We start from the raw sequence: 14,608 nt of genomic DNA, 5'->3' as shown, positions 1-14,608 counted from the left end.
TATAAAATGGTGAGCTGAAAATAATAATTTTAAATAATTAAAAAATATGTTTTTGATTTTTTTTTATATATATATTTAATAATTACATATAATTTCATTTAAGAGAAAGTTTCTGATTTGAATGGCTCAATGGCCTATTAGTGGCCGACTTACTCTGCCTTTTTGGTGACTGTTTTGGACCAAAACAAATCAACTTTATGGTATTTTCAAGCATCTTTACGTGTAAAAATTGAACAAGGAATATTTGACCACTTTGCAATCAACCAAATGGACTCAATGGGTATCAAAACAAACGACGATCGTTAAATTCTCGCATTAATTACATTAGCTAGGTATAATATAAGGTACGTGCTTTTAATTGTGGGTGTATCCCGATTAAGGGTGTGTTGAGGATTATTGGGAGTGAGTCCCAGTTAATTCAGTGGAATAACATGGGTTTATAAAGAAATAATACTATCTCCATTAGTATGAGGTATTTCAGGGAGGCCCAAAGCAAAGTCACGATAGCTTATGCTCAAAGTTGACAGTATCATACTATTGTGGAGAGTTGTCTTCATCTAACAGGGTATATGTTTAACCCGACAACCCGGACCAACCCAACCCGAACTATAAGGGTTGAGTTGGGTTGAATTATCATTTCGGGTAGGGTTAGATTCATTTTTCTGAACCGAAACTGAATCAATTCGGTTTCAGGTTCGTGGATAAAACCTTGAGCCAAATAAAAATATTTGAAATGTTAAGAATCTTTATGTATTAATATTTTTTGTTCGTGAACTTTTACACATTGCAATTAAAATATTTTATAATATTTTTTTGTTGTAAATTTTTATTATATCTTATCTAAGATTGTATCTGAATAATTATAAATTGTGGATAAATAAAACTTAAAAATGCTAGAATTTGACACTATGGATATATATATTTTTTGACATATTGCAATTAAAATATTTTATAATATTTTTTGTTCATGAATTTTTACACGTTACAATTAAAATATTTTATAATATTTTTTTTGTTGTAAATTTTTATTATATCTTATCTAATATTGTATCTGAATAATTATAAATTGTGGATAAATAAAACTTTAAAAAAAAAAAAAATGACAATTCTACAACGCAACCCGAATATAAAGGGTTGAGTTGGGCTGTGAAAATTTTCGAGTTAGGTTGGGTCAACTCGAACTTTTGGCTTGGGTCAAAAAAATCCTTCAACCTGACCCAACTCGGACCATGTACACCCCTAATCCCGATCCTGACCACAGTGGGAGATCATTGAAAAAAAATTATTTGAATGGTCGTTGTTAAATTAACTAACCGACTATAACGTCCTAATTAACGAGTCCACAAGTTCATACGAGTACTATTAGTGTTGTAGGTCAACTGCTAATAAAATTTTCTTATTGGTAGAGATAAAATTTGTTAATGGATTATTAGTTTCAAGATTCTAAATATAAATAAGACTAAAATTAATATAATTATTAATTAAATTTTTTAATTAATACTATAAAATAATTTGTTAGGAAAAGTGAATTGACGATAATAATAAGTATTTTATCTGGTAAATAAATTTTGCAGATTCTTTTTAAGAGTTTAATTCAATGAAATAATAATTTTAAAGTTACAATATTAAAACCTAATGGATTTTAAGAGAAATTTATATATTTCGGGGATTAATTTTACTCGAACAAACAGTTTATCTATATGTTGTAGAAGCTTCAATAAATTCCACAAGAAATCAGCAAAATCCAAACGGGACACATTGATTCTTAAACGTGGAGTGGACTATTATCAATCTCGATTGATCATCTCCCACGTCTTCCATGATCGTTACTCTATTAATCAAGGAGTAATTTAGCGTGGTCATTCATCTTTCCTTCTAGATTTGGAATTCGTGTTGTTTGGTGGGATTCAGAAGTATGGAGCAGGAGAGAGGTTTGCCGGGATCGTCGCTTAGCCCTAGATCTCCGTCTTCGCAGCCCTATCTGTCAGTTTCGGTGACTGATCCTGTGAAATTAGGCAATGGAGTTCAAGCTTATATCTCATACCGAGTCATCACAAAGGTATTTGTGCATTTAGAAATGTTTTTCCATGGTTTTATGCCCTATTGTTTGATTGTTCTTTCATTTTACTCCTTTCGCTGGAAAATATTCAACTAGTGCATATCTCGAGTTTCTCTGTGATGACATTATCGACTGGCCATACGACTGCTGAGAGTTTTCATGTTCGATTGACTGTCTGCTATGTAAAGTTATGTGAAGTGAAGAAGGCTAATTGTGTGTTCTTAATTAAGAAACTGGAAGAGGCCGGCTTCTTCGAATTCGGCTGTAGTTTTACTTGAAAGTTAGAAGGCAATAATTTGAAGAAGGAATGCAGTTTGGATGTCAAACTTTTGCGTCTAATAAACTGTGTAATTGTTGGCTTCCATGCCATGGACGATGTTAGAGATGATTGATCCTGACTTTTTAAAGAAAATGAACAGGGTTTGCCCTTTTGTGGGAAACTGTATAGGTCTGATAGGAATCTCTGATGAGAAATTGATGTAAATCAGAGAAATTTCTCTACATGGTAGCGATGAATGAAAAAGTTGTATGTGATGAGGTGCAATGGCTGAAGGTTTTCTGAGTTTTTAAAGAGTTTTAAATTTAGGCAGTCGTTAGCTGAAGGTTCCATAAAAACTGTGAAAATTCTTGGATGGAGCTCTTGGTCTTTCCTCATTATTTTATTGTGATCTTCTTATCCTCATAAGGATGGTAATCAATGAGCTTGTTGAAACTTCTTCTTTTTAAATGTTATGCTCATTTTCTGACTCTAATCTCATGTGTTGGATGATGAAAGTCCCACATCGGCTAATTTAGGGAAGGATCATAGGTTTACAGTCAAAGAATACTCTTTCCATTGGTATGAGGCCTTTTGGGGAAGCTCAAAGCAAAGCCATGAGAGTTTATGCTCAAAGTGGACAATATCATACCATTGTGGAGAGTAGTGTTCGTCTAACATGCTCTAAACTTAGCCATGTCAATAGATTGGTAAATCCTCAAATGTCGAACAAAGGACTCGAAAAGAAAAGGAGTCAAGCCTCATCGAAGGCATAGTAAAAAATGACTAAGACTCCAAAAGAAAAAGGAGACGAACCTCGATTAAGGGGAGGCGTACTTTGTTTGAGGGGAGGTGTTGGATGATGAAAGCCCACATCGACTAATTTAGGGAAGGATCATGGGTTTATAATCAAAGAATACTCTCTATTGGTATGAGGCCTTTTGGGTAAGCCTAAAGCAAAGTCATGAGAGCTTATGCTCAAAGTGGACAATATCATACCATTGTGGAGAGTCGTGTTCGTCTAACACCATGAAAGAGGAGCATATTTGCTGTCAGAATGCAAATTAAGGGGCATCAAATTGTCTTGCTGAATTAGGAAGAAGAAGGAATTGGCCAAAAGTCGGAAGGGTTGCAATTGTACTTTAAAGAGAGGATTTTTCTTCCCTAACATGAAATCCTTACTTCAAAATATGATTTTTGTTTGCCACCTCAACAGAACAATTGTTGTAATAAATTTTCAAAGTGTTACCTATTTAATAAACAATATATTAAAAGGAATCCCCAATGATTCGGGTGGGGGGAAATAACTCAATTGCTTACCAGGTAATTTGCAATAGTTAACAAAATGCATTTCATGTATATAGTAGCATCATATCATATGAGAATCCCATTCTGTTTGTATCCTCTTCCAGAGAAAAATTTATCAGGTATATTTTTGCACTTAGGTGACCAATTTACTAGGATTAACAAATATTGTTGAAAAGCTTTCCCTTTGCATGTAAACAAAGTACACATTTACCTTATTTTATTATATATAATGACTGACCAGCATGACATTAATTATAATTTGTATTATCAGACTAATTTCCCCGAGTACCAAGGTCCAGAGAAGATTGTCATTCGGCGATACAGTGATTTTGTTTGGTTACATGCTCGCCTTTTTGAGAAGTACAAAGGCATTTTTATTCCTTCTCTTCCAGAGAAGAATGCTGTAGGTAAGAAGATCATGGGTTGCCTTTTGCATCTGATGCTTCATTATTTTGAGGTTTGAATATGTTGCTAAATGATAATACTTATGTTTCCCTTTCCACTACTTTTCTTTTTACACAAATTTCCTTTCCACTACTTATGCTAAGGTATCTAATATTGTGTTAAACTATGAAGAGATCTTTTCATTAGGTATTTTGTTGGTTCCTGTTGATGATGAGTTATAGACTTATAGTTGAAAATTATGCAATGTAGTATTTTTCAGTGGGTTCTTTAATTAATCAATGTTAAGTCTATGTCTTGTCCAAGTTCACATATGATATTGATTATTTTGCTAACCTTTTTACAGTTGCACAAGGTCTTTTTGTACTTGGAAGCTATTTCAGAGAAAGTAGTGTTTGTGTTGGACAATTAATTAGCTAGGACAAACTTGGATATGGTGATACAATGTTTAATTGTTTTAACAGGCTAAGAACACAACAGATAAGAGCTAGTAAGCAAGGAAGAAGAAGACGAGGCTAGATAAGGGGAGGCAAGGGATCCCTTTTCTAGTAGGACTTGGTAATCTAAGTCTTGCCTCTTTTGGTTGGCTCATATAACCTAGTAGTCATTACCAAACACGTTTAAAGATATTTTGCAGAGAAAAAGGGAAAATTTAGAGAAAAGCTGATAAGTGGCAATGTTATTTAATATGTTTGTATTTAAAATAAATAAAACTAATAAATAATATGTTATAGATGTTAAACCTAGAAATAAAAAATTAAGAACATTCTTTCAATTTTCTTTTTTTTACAAATGTGATAAAAAATGAATGAATTTAATGTAGCAGCTGATAAATAGGAAGAGAGTTATGCAATACGATGCCCAAAAAAGCCCACTAAAGATTGCTAAACCATGTGGCAGGAAAGCTAGAATTGAGCAAAGGTTCTCAAGATTTTTCTTCAATCTTTGCTCTATGATATGTAAGATGGCTCTTCATGATGGTTAGAATGGACATTCATGTTCTCTTAATGTCAATTTGTGTAGACTAGAAAGCCATCTTTAGTGATGGTTTTATTTTTGTGCACAAGGTAGAAAGTCAAAGCCATAAGAAGCAAGTCAATTACAAATCCTGTTATCTTAATTCACAAATGAGCATGTTGTCTTGGGAGAGGATTTAAAATCATAATGTTAGGTTACTTAAACCCTAAGTTCTTTTGGATACTCTTCAATGGTGTTTGAGTTCAAAGAAATTTGGAATGATACATTTAAGCCATTATTATGAAAAATATGGTTAGAATGGAAAGAGTTGTTTGGAGAAGAAGCAATCATTGGGAAAAGACACAACCCGTTGCCAAACCTCTTCCTTCTTTGTGGTGTACTCTCTCCAAAGGGCTTTGTAATTATATGACTGTTATAATTAATTCTTCATGAATTAGTTTTGTCCTTTGGGTTTAAAGGAGTTCTTCTTTTTGTGTGTTCTCTTTGAGTGTATTTTTCATGGATTGGTTTTCTCTGTGCATCTCTGTATAAATAGTAATGTGTTGAGTGGTATCACATGGTTGACCTCTATTTGAACTTTCCAATCACGTTGAAAATGATTGCACAATTGGTAGTAATAGCCTGAAGTTGTTATTTGATGTTTAAACTGTTTAAAACTGAACTTGCACATAGTTATAATGTTTAGAGGTATTAAGGCGTTGAGATATACAAATATATGCTCCCCAAAACACTTGAACAACATGTTCCAAAATCAACTATCTATTCTGTTGAGTTGAGTTGGGGTACGTACGATTGCTTCTTTTTGCTGAAGCAATGTTGGTTTACATGATATATATTCTATGAATTCAACATTGAAGGTTGACTTTTTCTATACATGTATTCAGGGAAATATAAGATCTAGACCTGGAATTGATAGTTTACATTGTGAGGTCATCTAAAGTGATGATGTGCCAGATTTGATGCGTTTATCCATTTAAAATTACATTTGGAATAAGTTCAGTTTTTGTCCTGCAGAGAAATTTCGTTTTAGTGCTGAATTTATTGAAATGAGGCGTCAAGCTTTGGATATATTTGTAAATCGGATAGCCTCACATCATGAGCTTCAACAGAGTGAGGATTTGAGAACCTTCTTGCAGGCAGAAGAAGAGGTGATGTTCATGGACTTTTCTATGTTATACCGTACATCCTTTTAGTCTTTTCTCTGTCCACCATATCTATGTTATACCGTCCATCCTCTTATAATGAAGTAATAAGTTCCACTAAGTTGATATGCATTTGCTATCTTATGAGCAGACGATGGAGAGGTTGAGGTCTCATGACTCTGGAATTTTCAAGAAAAAGCCAGCTGATTTAATGCAAATATTCAAGGTAAGATAAGTGTTAAGTGCTGAGGTGGAGGAATGATTCTCACTGCAATATTTGATAGTTTGCGCGAAAGAATTTTTATTTCAATTCGAATGGCAAGTACAGCCAGACCAATTTTATTTCTTTTCAAATGGGTGAGTATAGCTGAGATGTACAAAGTTTTAAATGTCCTGTAGACGCAAGAAGAAAAGTGGAGAGTGCTTAAAAACTCTCTCGTAGAGGAGAAGAAACAAAGTAGAAAGATATTCAAAGTCTACACTTACTTTGCTCAAATTCTTTCCGTTTATAGCATAAATGATTCTCTCTGTTTCTTTTCCTCTTCTTTTTTAATCTGAACACATCTCTCTTTTTTTTTGTTGCCGCTGATCAATGTTAAATTTTTGGATGGGTCACTTCTTCAAACAAGAATTATTCTTGGACACGTTTTGATTTTCTGAATTATCTTAGCACTAGATACAAGTTCTGGTTCCACTGAGATGCTAACATGACAAATGAAAGATTCGTAAGAAACAATAGTCCTCTTTCTATAGAAGATGTTGGGGCAGACCTTTTCAGACCTTCAAGCCTGTATGATTTGATCCTACTTATTTTGGGGAATTTGTATTCTAGATGGCCTTTGATCATCTCTTTAAGAACAAAAATTAAGTTGTATGCATTTTCTAGTTTCTCCTTAAGATCACTCATGGAAGTGTTCATTTTAAAGTTTGTTAAGAGGAAGCGTAGAGGCATCTTCTCAATATATTATGCTGTCTTGAATACTTAATTGGCAAATTCAATTGAAACGATGTCTACTCTGCTTGTATCTTATGAGAGAAATTTTTGTAACTCCTTCGGCTTGGTGGGCGTTTTATTTTGCACTCTTTTTTGCATCCTCCTTTGATTCAATCATACTGTTTGTCCCCCCCGTCCCAATCAACAGGATGTACAGTCTAAAGTTAGCGACATTGTTCTTGGAAAAGAAAAACCGGTGGAAGAGTCAAATCCTGAATATGAAAAGCTAAAGCACTACATCTTTGAGCTTGAAAACCACTTAACTGAAGCCCAGAAGCATGCATATCGACTTGTGAAAAGGCATAGAGGTACATGAGAATCTTGAAGGCCACTTAGTTTTAGCTAACATTTGTAATTAAAGTTTTCAATACCACTTTATTTTATTAAAAAATAAATGAATAATTTCTGATTGTTTCTGCTTGTGCATCAGAGTTGGGACAAGCGTTATTGGATTTTGGAAAGGCTGCCAAGCTTCTTGGTGCTTGTGAAGAAAAGGCTGTCGGCAAGGGGTTTTCAGAACTGGGAGCCAAATCAGAGATGTTGTCAAATAAGTTGCAAACAGAGGTATATTGAGAGTGTGTTTTGCATAACTTCGTAATTGGTTGGAAGACCACAAAGTGTTACTTCTAAAATCTACCATATTGGGTAACAAATACAACTCACTTTTAAAAAAATCAAATTGATCAAATAATTTTCTTTTTAAGAAATGCTTTGAAAGCTGAATCTCCAAAAAGCTTAAAGTGATTGACCGGCTTGACATTGATGTGAATCTGCAGGCCCACCAACTTCTAATGAATTTCGAGGAACCCTTGAAAGATTATGTTCGTACGGTGCAATCTATTAAGGTAATTTTCCCCCTCTCCCTTTGAGTTGATTCAAAATAGACTTTTTGACTTCCAAGTTTGTGCCATTGCTTAATGAATCCTGAATAGTATGCCGTACTTTTAAAAGTTTAGTTGGATTTGGTTACCATGGGTATGGGTATGTATGTCTCATGGTGTTGGTAGAAGTTCGGGAACAAAGTTTTGATTTCTTTTTTATGCAGGGGCCAAAATAATTTGTCTTGTAGCATATGTACATTCTCACTGTCATCTTGGTCGATGTATTTGCGTTTCGATTAGTTGACATATAAGCTTGTTTTTCTTTGGTATATGTTCTTGATATGACTTTGACTGAAACAGGCCACCATAGCCGAGAGGGCCAACGCTTTCAGGCAACAATGTGAACTTGCTGAAACAACAAAGCTGAAAGAGATAAATCTGTATGCACCAATTAACTTATTTGATGTTCATTAGTTTTCATTTATGTCGTTATAATAACAGGATAGCTCACCTTCCCTGTGTTTAGTTACCTCTAAAATGCATTCTGTGATGTTTTCTTTGCTTACCATACCAATTTTCAGTGAACTTTTACCCTTTCTCAAGTCCTATGTAGATTGTTCTGATTCTTGGAGCATTTGATTTAGCTTATAAGTTCAATGGTCTGCAGAGACAAACTGATGCTAATGAGATCCGATAAAGCAGCCGAGGCCGAGATGGAGTATAAAGAGGTATTATTCAAACGTATTAACGTAACTTAGTAAGCAGAAGACAAAATCTTGTTCTAATGACTAGTTTGGTTATACAGTTGAAGGCAGCAAGTGAGGAAGCGACAAGAAGATTTGAGACAATAGTGGCACTAATGAATCAAGAGACCATAAGATTTCAAGAACAGAAAACACTAGACATGGGGCTTGCTTTCCATGAATTTGCAAAAGGACAGGCACGTTTGGCAAGCGGGGTTGCCGATGCTTGGCGAAGTCTCCTTCCCAAGCTCGAGGCTCTCTCCGTTTCATGAACAACGAAGTGCCTTGGTAGTCGTCTCTAACAGCAGATGCAGAGATTGTAGCAACACATCGCTTATATAATACAGTCAGTTTATGCTGTTTTGTTTATGTTTTCTGCTTTTCCATCTTCTGTACAAATCTAAATATGACGACGTTGTAGGCTTAGACATCTGTATTTTCCACACTGTTTTGAGTTTACTTAGAATTTTCCCTTATGGCTATGGTTTACAAGATATTGTTGGACAAATTACTGAATTCTTTTGACACGAGTTCTTGTACTGTTTTTCCTTGGAAATATGCTACTTTTCGTGTGGAAGGGACAAATTTGGAACAAAAAGATTAAATGTCCGAGCTCGGGAGATTTGAAACTTAGACGTTTTGGTCAATAATGTTTCTTAACCCGGCTCTGAAATAACTTGGTTGCAAAAATAGATAAAGGATTTTTCAGATCATCTAATTGGTCAACACGTTCCCTATCCAAAAGTTATATGTTATTTAAGTCATTGTGTTGCCTTTTTACTTGTAGCTATACAACGTTGCTTTCTTCAATTTTTTCAAATTGTTTTCAAACATATTTTTTCGCTCATGTTTTCTAAAACATCTCTTGCAAATGTGACTCGAAGCTTGAGCATATGTCGACATTGTCTATGATGTCCGAATTTCTCACAACTAACTTGTTCGTTAGGTTAGAACAAGTGCACACAATGTCTAGATTTCTCACAATTAACTTGTTCATTAGGTTAGAACAAATGTCACACAATCACTGTCCCGTTGTCACAAAGAGTTGTTAGGTTATAACAAGTGTCACACCTGTCTCGAATTTCTCACAACTAACTTGTTCGTTAGAACAAGTGTCACACAATTACTGTCTCGTTGTCATAAAAAGTGCTATTGTGACAAGTTGTATTTTTTTTAACTCTCGATTACATCAATTTTATTAATTATTTTTTTAAAAAAATTGAAGAATCAAATGTCTAAATGGAAATTTATTGTGCAGATTTTAATTAGTTTTTCAATTATTTTTTAACGAAGGATATTTAGTAACATATATAAAAAAAAAAAAAAAAAAAAAAAAAAGGAGAAAAACCGACCAACGGTCGAACCTTTCTCCTCACAGAGGCTTCCCATCGCTGAAACGCTATCCTCTCCCTCTCTAGACCTGCAAATCACCAGTAATCTCCATCTCCTTTCTCTCTGCTATTCGGCTTTGGTTCTTCGCCATCGGATTCATGGCCGCCATTACTCATTCAACAAAGCACCTCATTCGTCACACAACAGTTGATTCTCGCCCTTCTATCTTGTCTACTATGGCGTCTCATCCGTCACTGGTTTTCGTCGGTTGGAACACTCGGCGTCGGCAATTCTCTAAGCTCTCCGGCGTCTCAAGTCCATGCCCTAGGAACATGAACCTTGCGCCTAAGTCTTCGGAGGAGAACACAGATATTTTGCCATCGGAAGATAACCCTGAAGATGGAGTCTCGCTCGGGACCATGAAATTACCTTCGGACATCGACATTGCGAAATTCGAGGTCCTACTCTTCCAGGTAGATCCAAAATTCCTCCCCGTTTCTGTCACGTTTTTGCTTTACAACTTCTATTACCGACGAAGCAAAGGGGGAATTTCATGATCGTTGTGTTTTTTCCCTTCCCCGTTTTGGATTGGAACAGTGGGCCAATAGTCTTTGCCAGGGAGCTAACTTGCCGCTTCCAGTACCTTTGAGGGTGAGTAATGGATTTTCATCCTGCAGGTTCTTGATGTTTAGGATAAACTTCAATACTTAGTTCATTACCTTTCTCATCAAAAGATTTAGGGAAAACTTTTTTTGGTTACAATCAAACAGGTTGACAAAATAGCCAGTGGAGTTAGGCTTGGTTTTATCTCAATTGGAGATGGAAAGACAGAAGTTCTTGTGTATATAGATTGCTTGGTTTTTCCTGCTACTGCCAGCTCTAGCCCAATTTTTCGAGCCATAAGAAATGGACGCTTAAAGGACCAGTCACCTCCCGGTGAACCAAGAATCATGAGGAGTCTTTTGAGTGCTTTGAAAAAATCAGTTGAAATTGCTGTAGTATGAGTTAACTTGCCTTTGTAAATGTGATAAACTTGTGCTATCTTCTGTCATTAGGTGCTGTAAATGCCTGTCAAGTGAAGATCAGACCCTGTTCTCGTTGTTTCTATTAGTTTGATTCTATTTTTATCTTGTTTTTGCTTTAATTTCCATGTTATTAACAATCCAACGTGACTTGAATTAAAGACACAAGTGTTCGAGTTGTATCTAAACCCGATATTCTTAGTCGGTTTACGTGCTTTCTATTGTATACTTTGGATTGACAATTGGAATGAACTTTTCATGAATTTCTTAACCTGAAAGAAGCAGATATGGTGGCTCTGTAGCTGCATGCTGGATGTCTATGGAAGGAAGAACAGTTTGTTTACTTGAGAAAGGCTGTAAATGAGAATCACAGGATCTTGTTATTGATAGCAGCTGTGAGGGTGGATCATCTCAATTTAGACATAAGCTTTGGTCCTAAAGATGCATGATTCCAGGTAATCCCTGTTCATAGTGTTGTTCTGTTGTTGTTTACTTAAGAAAGGCTGTAAATGAGAATCACAGGATCTTGTTATTGATAGCAGCTGTGAGGGTGGATCATCTCAATTTAGACATAAGTTTTGGTCCTAAAGATGCATGATTCCAGGTAATCCTGTTCATAGTGTTGTTCTATTGTTGTTTCTTTGAAATTAAGATGAAATATGATGAAGAAATGAGTTATCAATACAGTATCTTGAAGTTTATACAAGGCTATTCATCATGAATCTGATAGTATAGGGAGTAATGAAGTAACCATGAATCCATGACTAAATTTAAAAGTTTATGCTCTCATGAAAAGCCCGAGATGTATTCTGCGATTCGAGTTTTAGTTATTCGGGTGTGTTTCTGAAGTTATTATTCATCTGTATATAGATAGATATAGAACAATAATTTTAGGTATTGAAAAAAAATGGTTCTCTAGCTACTGTGGTGGTCTGTGGGGTAGGGGGAGGTTGGCTAGTGAATGCTGGAATGATAATTCCAATCCCTGTTCTTGTTGGAAGGAATCCAAACTGGCCAAAAGAATGGGGAAGGGATTGGTATTTCTGTGAAGCTGCTGCTGCTGCTGCTGATGCAGCCATGTTGAAGGTACAAAGTGTTCCCATTGAGTTTCCTTCGACTTTTCTAACTCCTTTTAAATCCCAATATCCCTCCCTAGCCGAAGAAACTTGCCTGTCGTGATACCGCCGGTGGATATTGTCCGCTTTGGCCTGTTACGTATAGTCATCAGCCTCACAGTTTTAAAACGCGTCTACTAGGGAGAAGTTTCCACACCATTCTAAAGAATGCCTCATTCCTCACTGCAGTCAAGGTGGGATCTCACAATCCACCCCCTTGGGAGTTAGCGTCCTTGCTAGCACACAACTCGGTGTCTAGCTTTGATACCATTGTAACAGTCCAAACCCACTACTAGCAGATATTATCTGTTTTGGCCCGTTACGTATCGAGTCAGCCTCACGGTTTTAAAACACGTCTGCTAGGGAGAGATTTCTATACTCTTCTAAGGAATGTCTCAGTTCCTCACTCCAATTGATGTGGGATCTCACAATCCACCCCCCTTGGGGGCTAGTGTCCTGGCTGACACACCGCCCGATGTCTGGCTCTGATACCATTGTAATAGCCCAAGTCCACCGCTAGCAGATATTGTCCACCTTGGCCCATTGTGTATCACCGTGGGTCTCACGATTTCAAAGAAGTTTCCACACCCATCTAAGGAATACTTCGTTCCTCTCTCCAACTGATGTAGGATCTCACGGCCTCTCTCTGCCCATCTCTTTGCACCGCCCCGCCCTCCCGAGCTCCTCCAAAGATCCCAAAGCTAGATAGAAACTGACACTCCCAAAGCTTATACATTTAAATGATCTTTACCCTTTCCATCTCTTTGGTCTATGTTTGAGCTTCTGGAATTCAACGCTACTATCTTCATTCACTTTAAGATCTTTCATCCAAGTTTAAGTTCGACTCAACCTGATCTAAAATTTCCAGATTCTTTTCCTTGTCTTCATAGTTTTTAACCATCACTTACATAATCTTATGGACAGGCTACTTGTCTCGTGCTCGATGTTCTTCGAGTAGCGAACGCTTAAGGGGTCGTTTGTTCGGAACAAAGTTTGCAAGCTTGGACATCGACATCGGATGGGTGAGTTCCTTGATACACAGACACTCTTATTTTTAATTGTTTAGTTATAATTATTTATAATTAATTCATTAAATAATGAACCAAAGTACTAAATTTGGGATTATAAAAAAAAAAATTCATTAATATATGTTTAATCAAATTAACTACAAATATTATTAATTTATTGCAGGAATGATCATTATAATTAATTATTTGTGATAAATTAAAAATTAATTGTTATATTTCTAAAACAGTACATAGTCTTTTATTTTTATTTTTTTTATCATATATTTTTAAATTGTTTTATCAATAATTAATCATAAATATATAAGATTTAGAAGATGTAATATCTTATATTTTGTAAGATCTTCTACAAACATGAAATTATTATTTTATCTATATTTAGTTTTCATTTAATATGATAATATTTGATTTTTCATTATAACATGTGTAATTAATTCTTCAAAATTAATAAATTGTGAATTTTGCCTAGTTCTAATATATTTAATAGTAAATAAAAATTAAACTAATAACAATTAATTATCTAAAATTAATCAATGAAATAAAATTGTTGAAATATGAAAATTTGAAATCATCATATATTTTATCTTCAGACATCTTAAACAAAAAAGCTCCAATCGAGTATCTCCCTCTTCTAGCTGCTCTTGACGAGTGCTTAGAACTCAAAAGATGTCTCAATTGTTGAGCGGAAAGGTATAAAATTTTATTTATTTAATTAATTCAAGGGTTGTTGGAATTATTATTCTCATATTATGCGGCTGTTATTAGTCTCTGAATATAATTCCATTAAAAAAAAAAAAAAAAAAAAAAAACTTTAATTTTCTAAGTCAATTATTAAATTCACAAATCAGCCACCATTTCAGCATATTAAGACTTAATCAGTATTAGAAAGTTAGTTAGCTACCAATAATTTCCCTAATTCATTATTTTTTAAAAATTAATAAAAATACTATAATTTGTCTCCTTGTTGTATTTATAAATAAATAAATAAATAAATAAATATATATATATATATATATATATATATATATATAAACAATTCAAAGGAGACAGCTTTGAAAGACCCAATTTCTTGGCTGATTTAATAGTTTTAAATTTGACTTTAAACTTCGAGAATAACATTTAAATCAAAATTACTGTTTCTTTTTATTTTTTAAGATTAAAAATTAGGATTGATTGATTCCTTTCACCCTCGGTTCGTTGAACTTTGACTTTTTGTCTATACGTGAAATGACCAAAACGGGTAAGCAAACATGCCTTATTTTGTCTCTTTCTATTATTTTTCTCAAAAAGTAATTGCACCTATTTTTGGAATTAATTCCTTCAAACCTAAATTAAATAAATCTTATAATTTGACTTTTTTTTTCTTTTTGTTCATATCATTTTATTTATATATTTTTTTTATAATCCCCTC

At 34.6% G+C, this 14,608-nt stretch overlaps 2 protein-coding genes and 1 pseudogene across 3 annotated transcripts; all 3 read left to right on the top strand.

Annotated features, from left to right (window-relative positions):
- Positions 1-1,703: 1,703 nt before the first annotated feature.
- Positions 1,704-9,230, top strand: LOC111781805 (sorting nexin 1). The gene is made up of 10 exons (XM_023662511.2): positions 1,704-2,059; positions 3,895-4,030; positions 6,018-6,151; positions 6,297-6,371; positions 7,288-7,447; positions 7,570-7,703; positions 7,916-7,984; positions 8,321-8,400; positions 8,628-8,688; positions 8,766-9,230. Exons 1-10 carry the CDS (start codon positions 1,916-1,918, stop codon positions 8,973-8,975), a joined length of 1,203 nt encoding a protein of 400 aa, XP_023518279.1. The 5' UTR covers positions 1,704-1,915; the 3' UTR covers positions 8,976-9,230.
- An 822-nt stretch (positions 9,231-10,052) lies between these two features.
- On the top strand, positions 10,053-11,245 carry LOC111781019 (uncharacterized). The gene is made up of 3 exons (XM_023661416.2): positions 10,053-10,508; positions 10,633-10,686; positions 10,806-11,245. The coding sequence occupies exons 1-3, from the start codon at positions 10,194-10,196 to the stop codon at positions 11,037-11,039; spliced, it is 603 nt and encodes a 200-aa protein (XP_023517184.2). The 5' UTR covers positions 10,053-10,193; the 3' UTR covers positions 11,040-11,245.
- LOC111781022 (uncharacterized) lies at positions 11,100-13,933 on the top strand (annotated as a pseudogene). The gene is made up of 6 exons (XR_015414541.1): positions 11,100-11,110; positions 11,343-11,436; positions 11,572-11,661; positions 11,952-12,143; positions 13,097-13,194; positions 13,788-13,933. The product of XR_015414541.1 is annotated as an uncharacterized LOC111781022 (transcript).
- Positions 13,934-14,608: the final 675 nt, after the last annotated feature.

This window comes from Cucurbita pepo, chromosome 19 (genome assembly GCF_057944985.1).
Source record: "Cucurbita pepo subsp. pepo isolate OVF chromosome 19, ASM5794498v1, whole genome shotgun sequence".
NCBI classification, from domain to species: Eukaryota; Viridiplantae; Streptophyta; class Magnoliopsida; order Cucurbitales; family Cucurbitaceae; genus Cucurbita; species Cucurbita pepo.
Note: the sequence above shows the minus strand (reverse complement) of the source record. Positions and strands in the feature narration are given on the sequence as shown.

Excerpts from the sequence above, each read along its gene's own strand:
- LOC111781805 (XM_023662511.2), top strand. The coding sequence starts at position 1,916 with ATGGAGCAGGAGAGAGGTTTGCCGGGATCGTCGCTTAGCCCTAGATCT. Across the intron at positions 7,448-7,569 it reads ACTTGTGAAAAGGCATAGAG|AGTTGGGACAAGCGTTATTG; the intron begins GTACATGAGAAT and ends CTTGTGCATCAG. Across the intron at positions 7,704-7,915 it reads CAAATAAGTTGCAAACAGAG|GCCCACCAACTTCTAATGAA; the intron begins GTATATTGAGAG and ends GTGAATCTGCAG.
- LOC111781019 (XM_023661416.2), top strand. The coding sequence starts at position 10,194 with ATGGCCGCCATTACTCATTCAACAAAGCACCTCATTCGTCACACAACA. Across the intron at positions 10,509-10,632 it reads TCGAGGTCCTACTCTTCCAG|TGGGCCAATAGTCTTTGCCA; the intron begins GTAGATCCAAAA and ends GGATTGGAACAG. Across the intron at positions 10,687-10,805 it reads CGCTTCCAGTACCTTTGAGG|GTTGACAAAATAGCCAGTGG; the intron begins GTGAGTAATGGA and ends ACAATCAAACAG.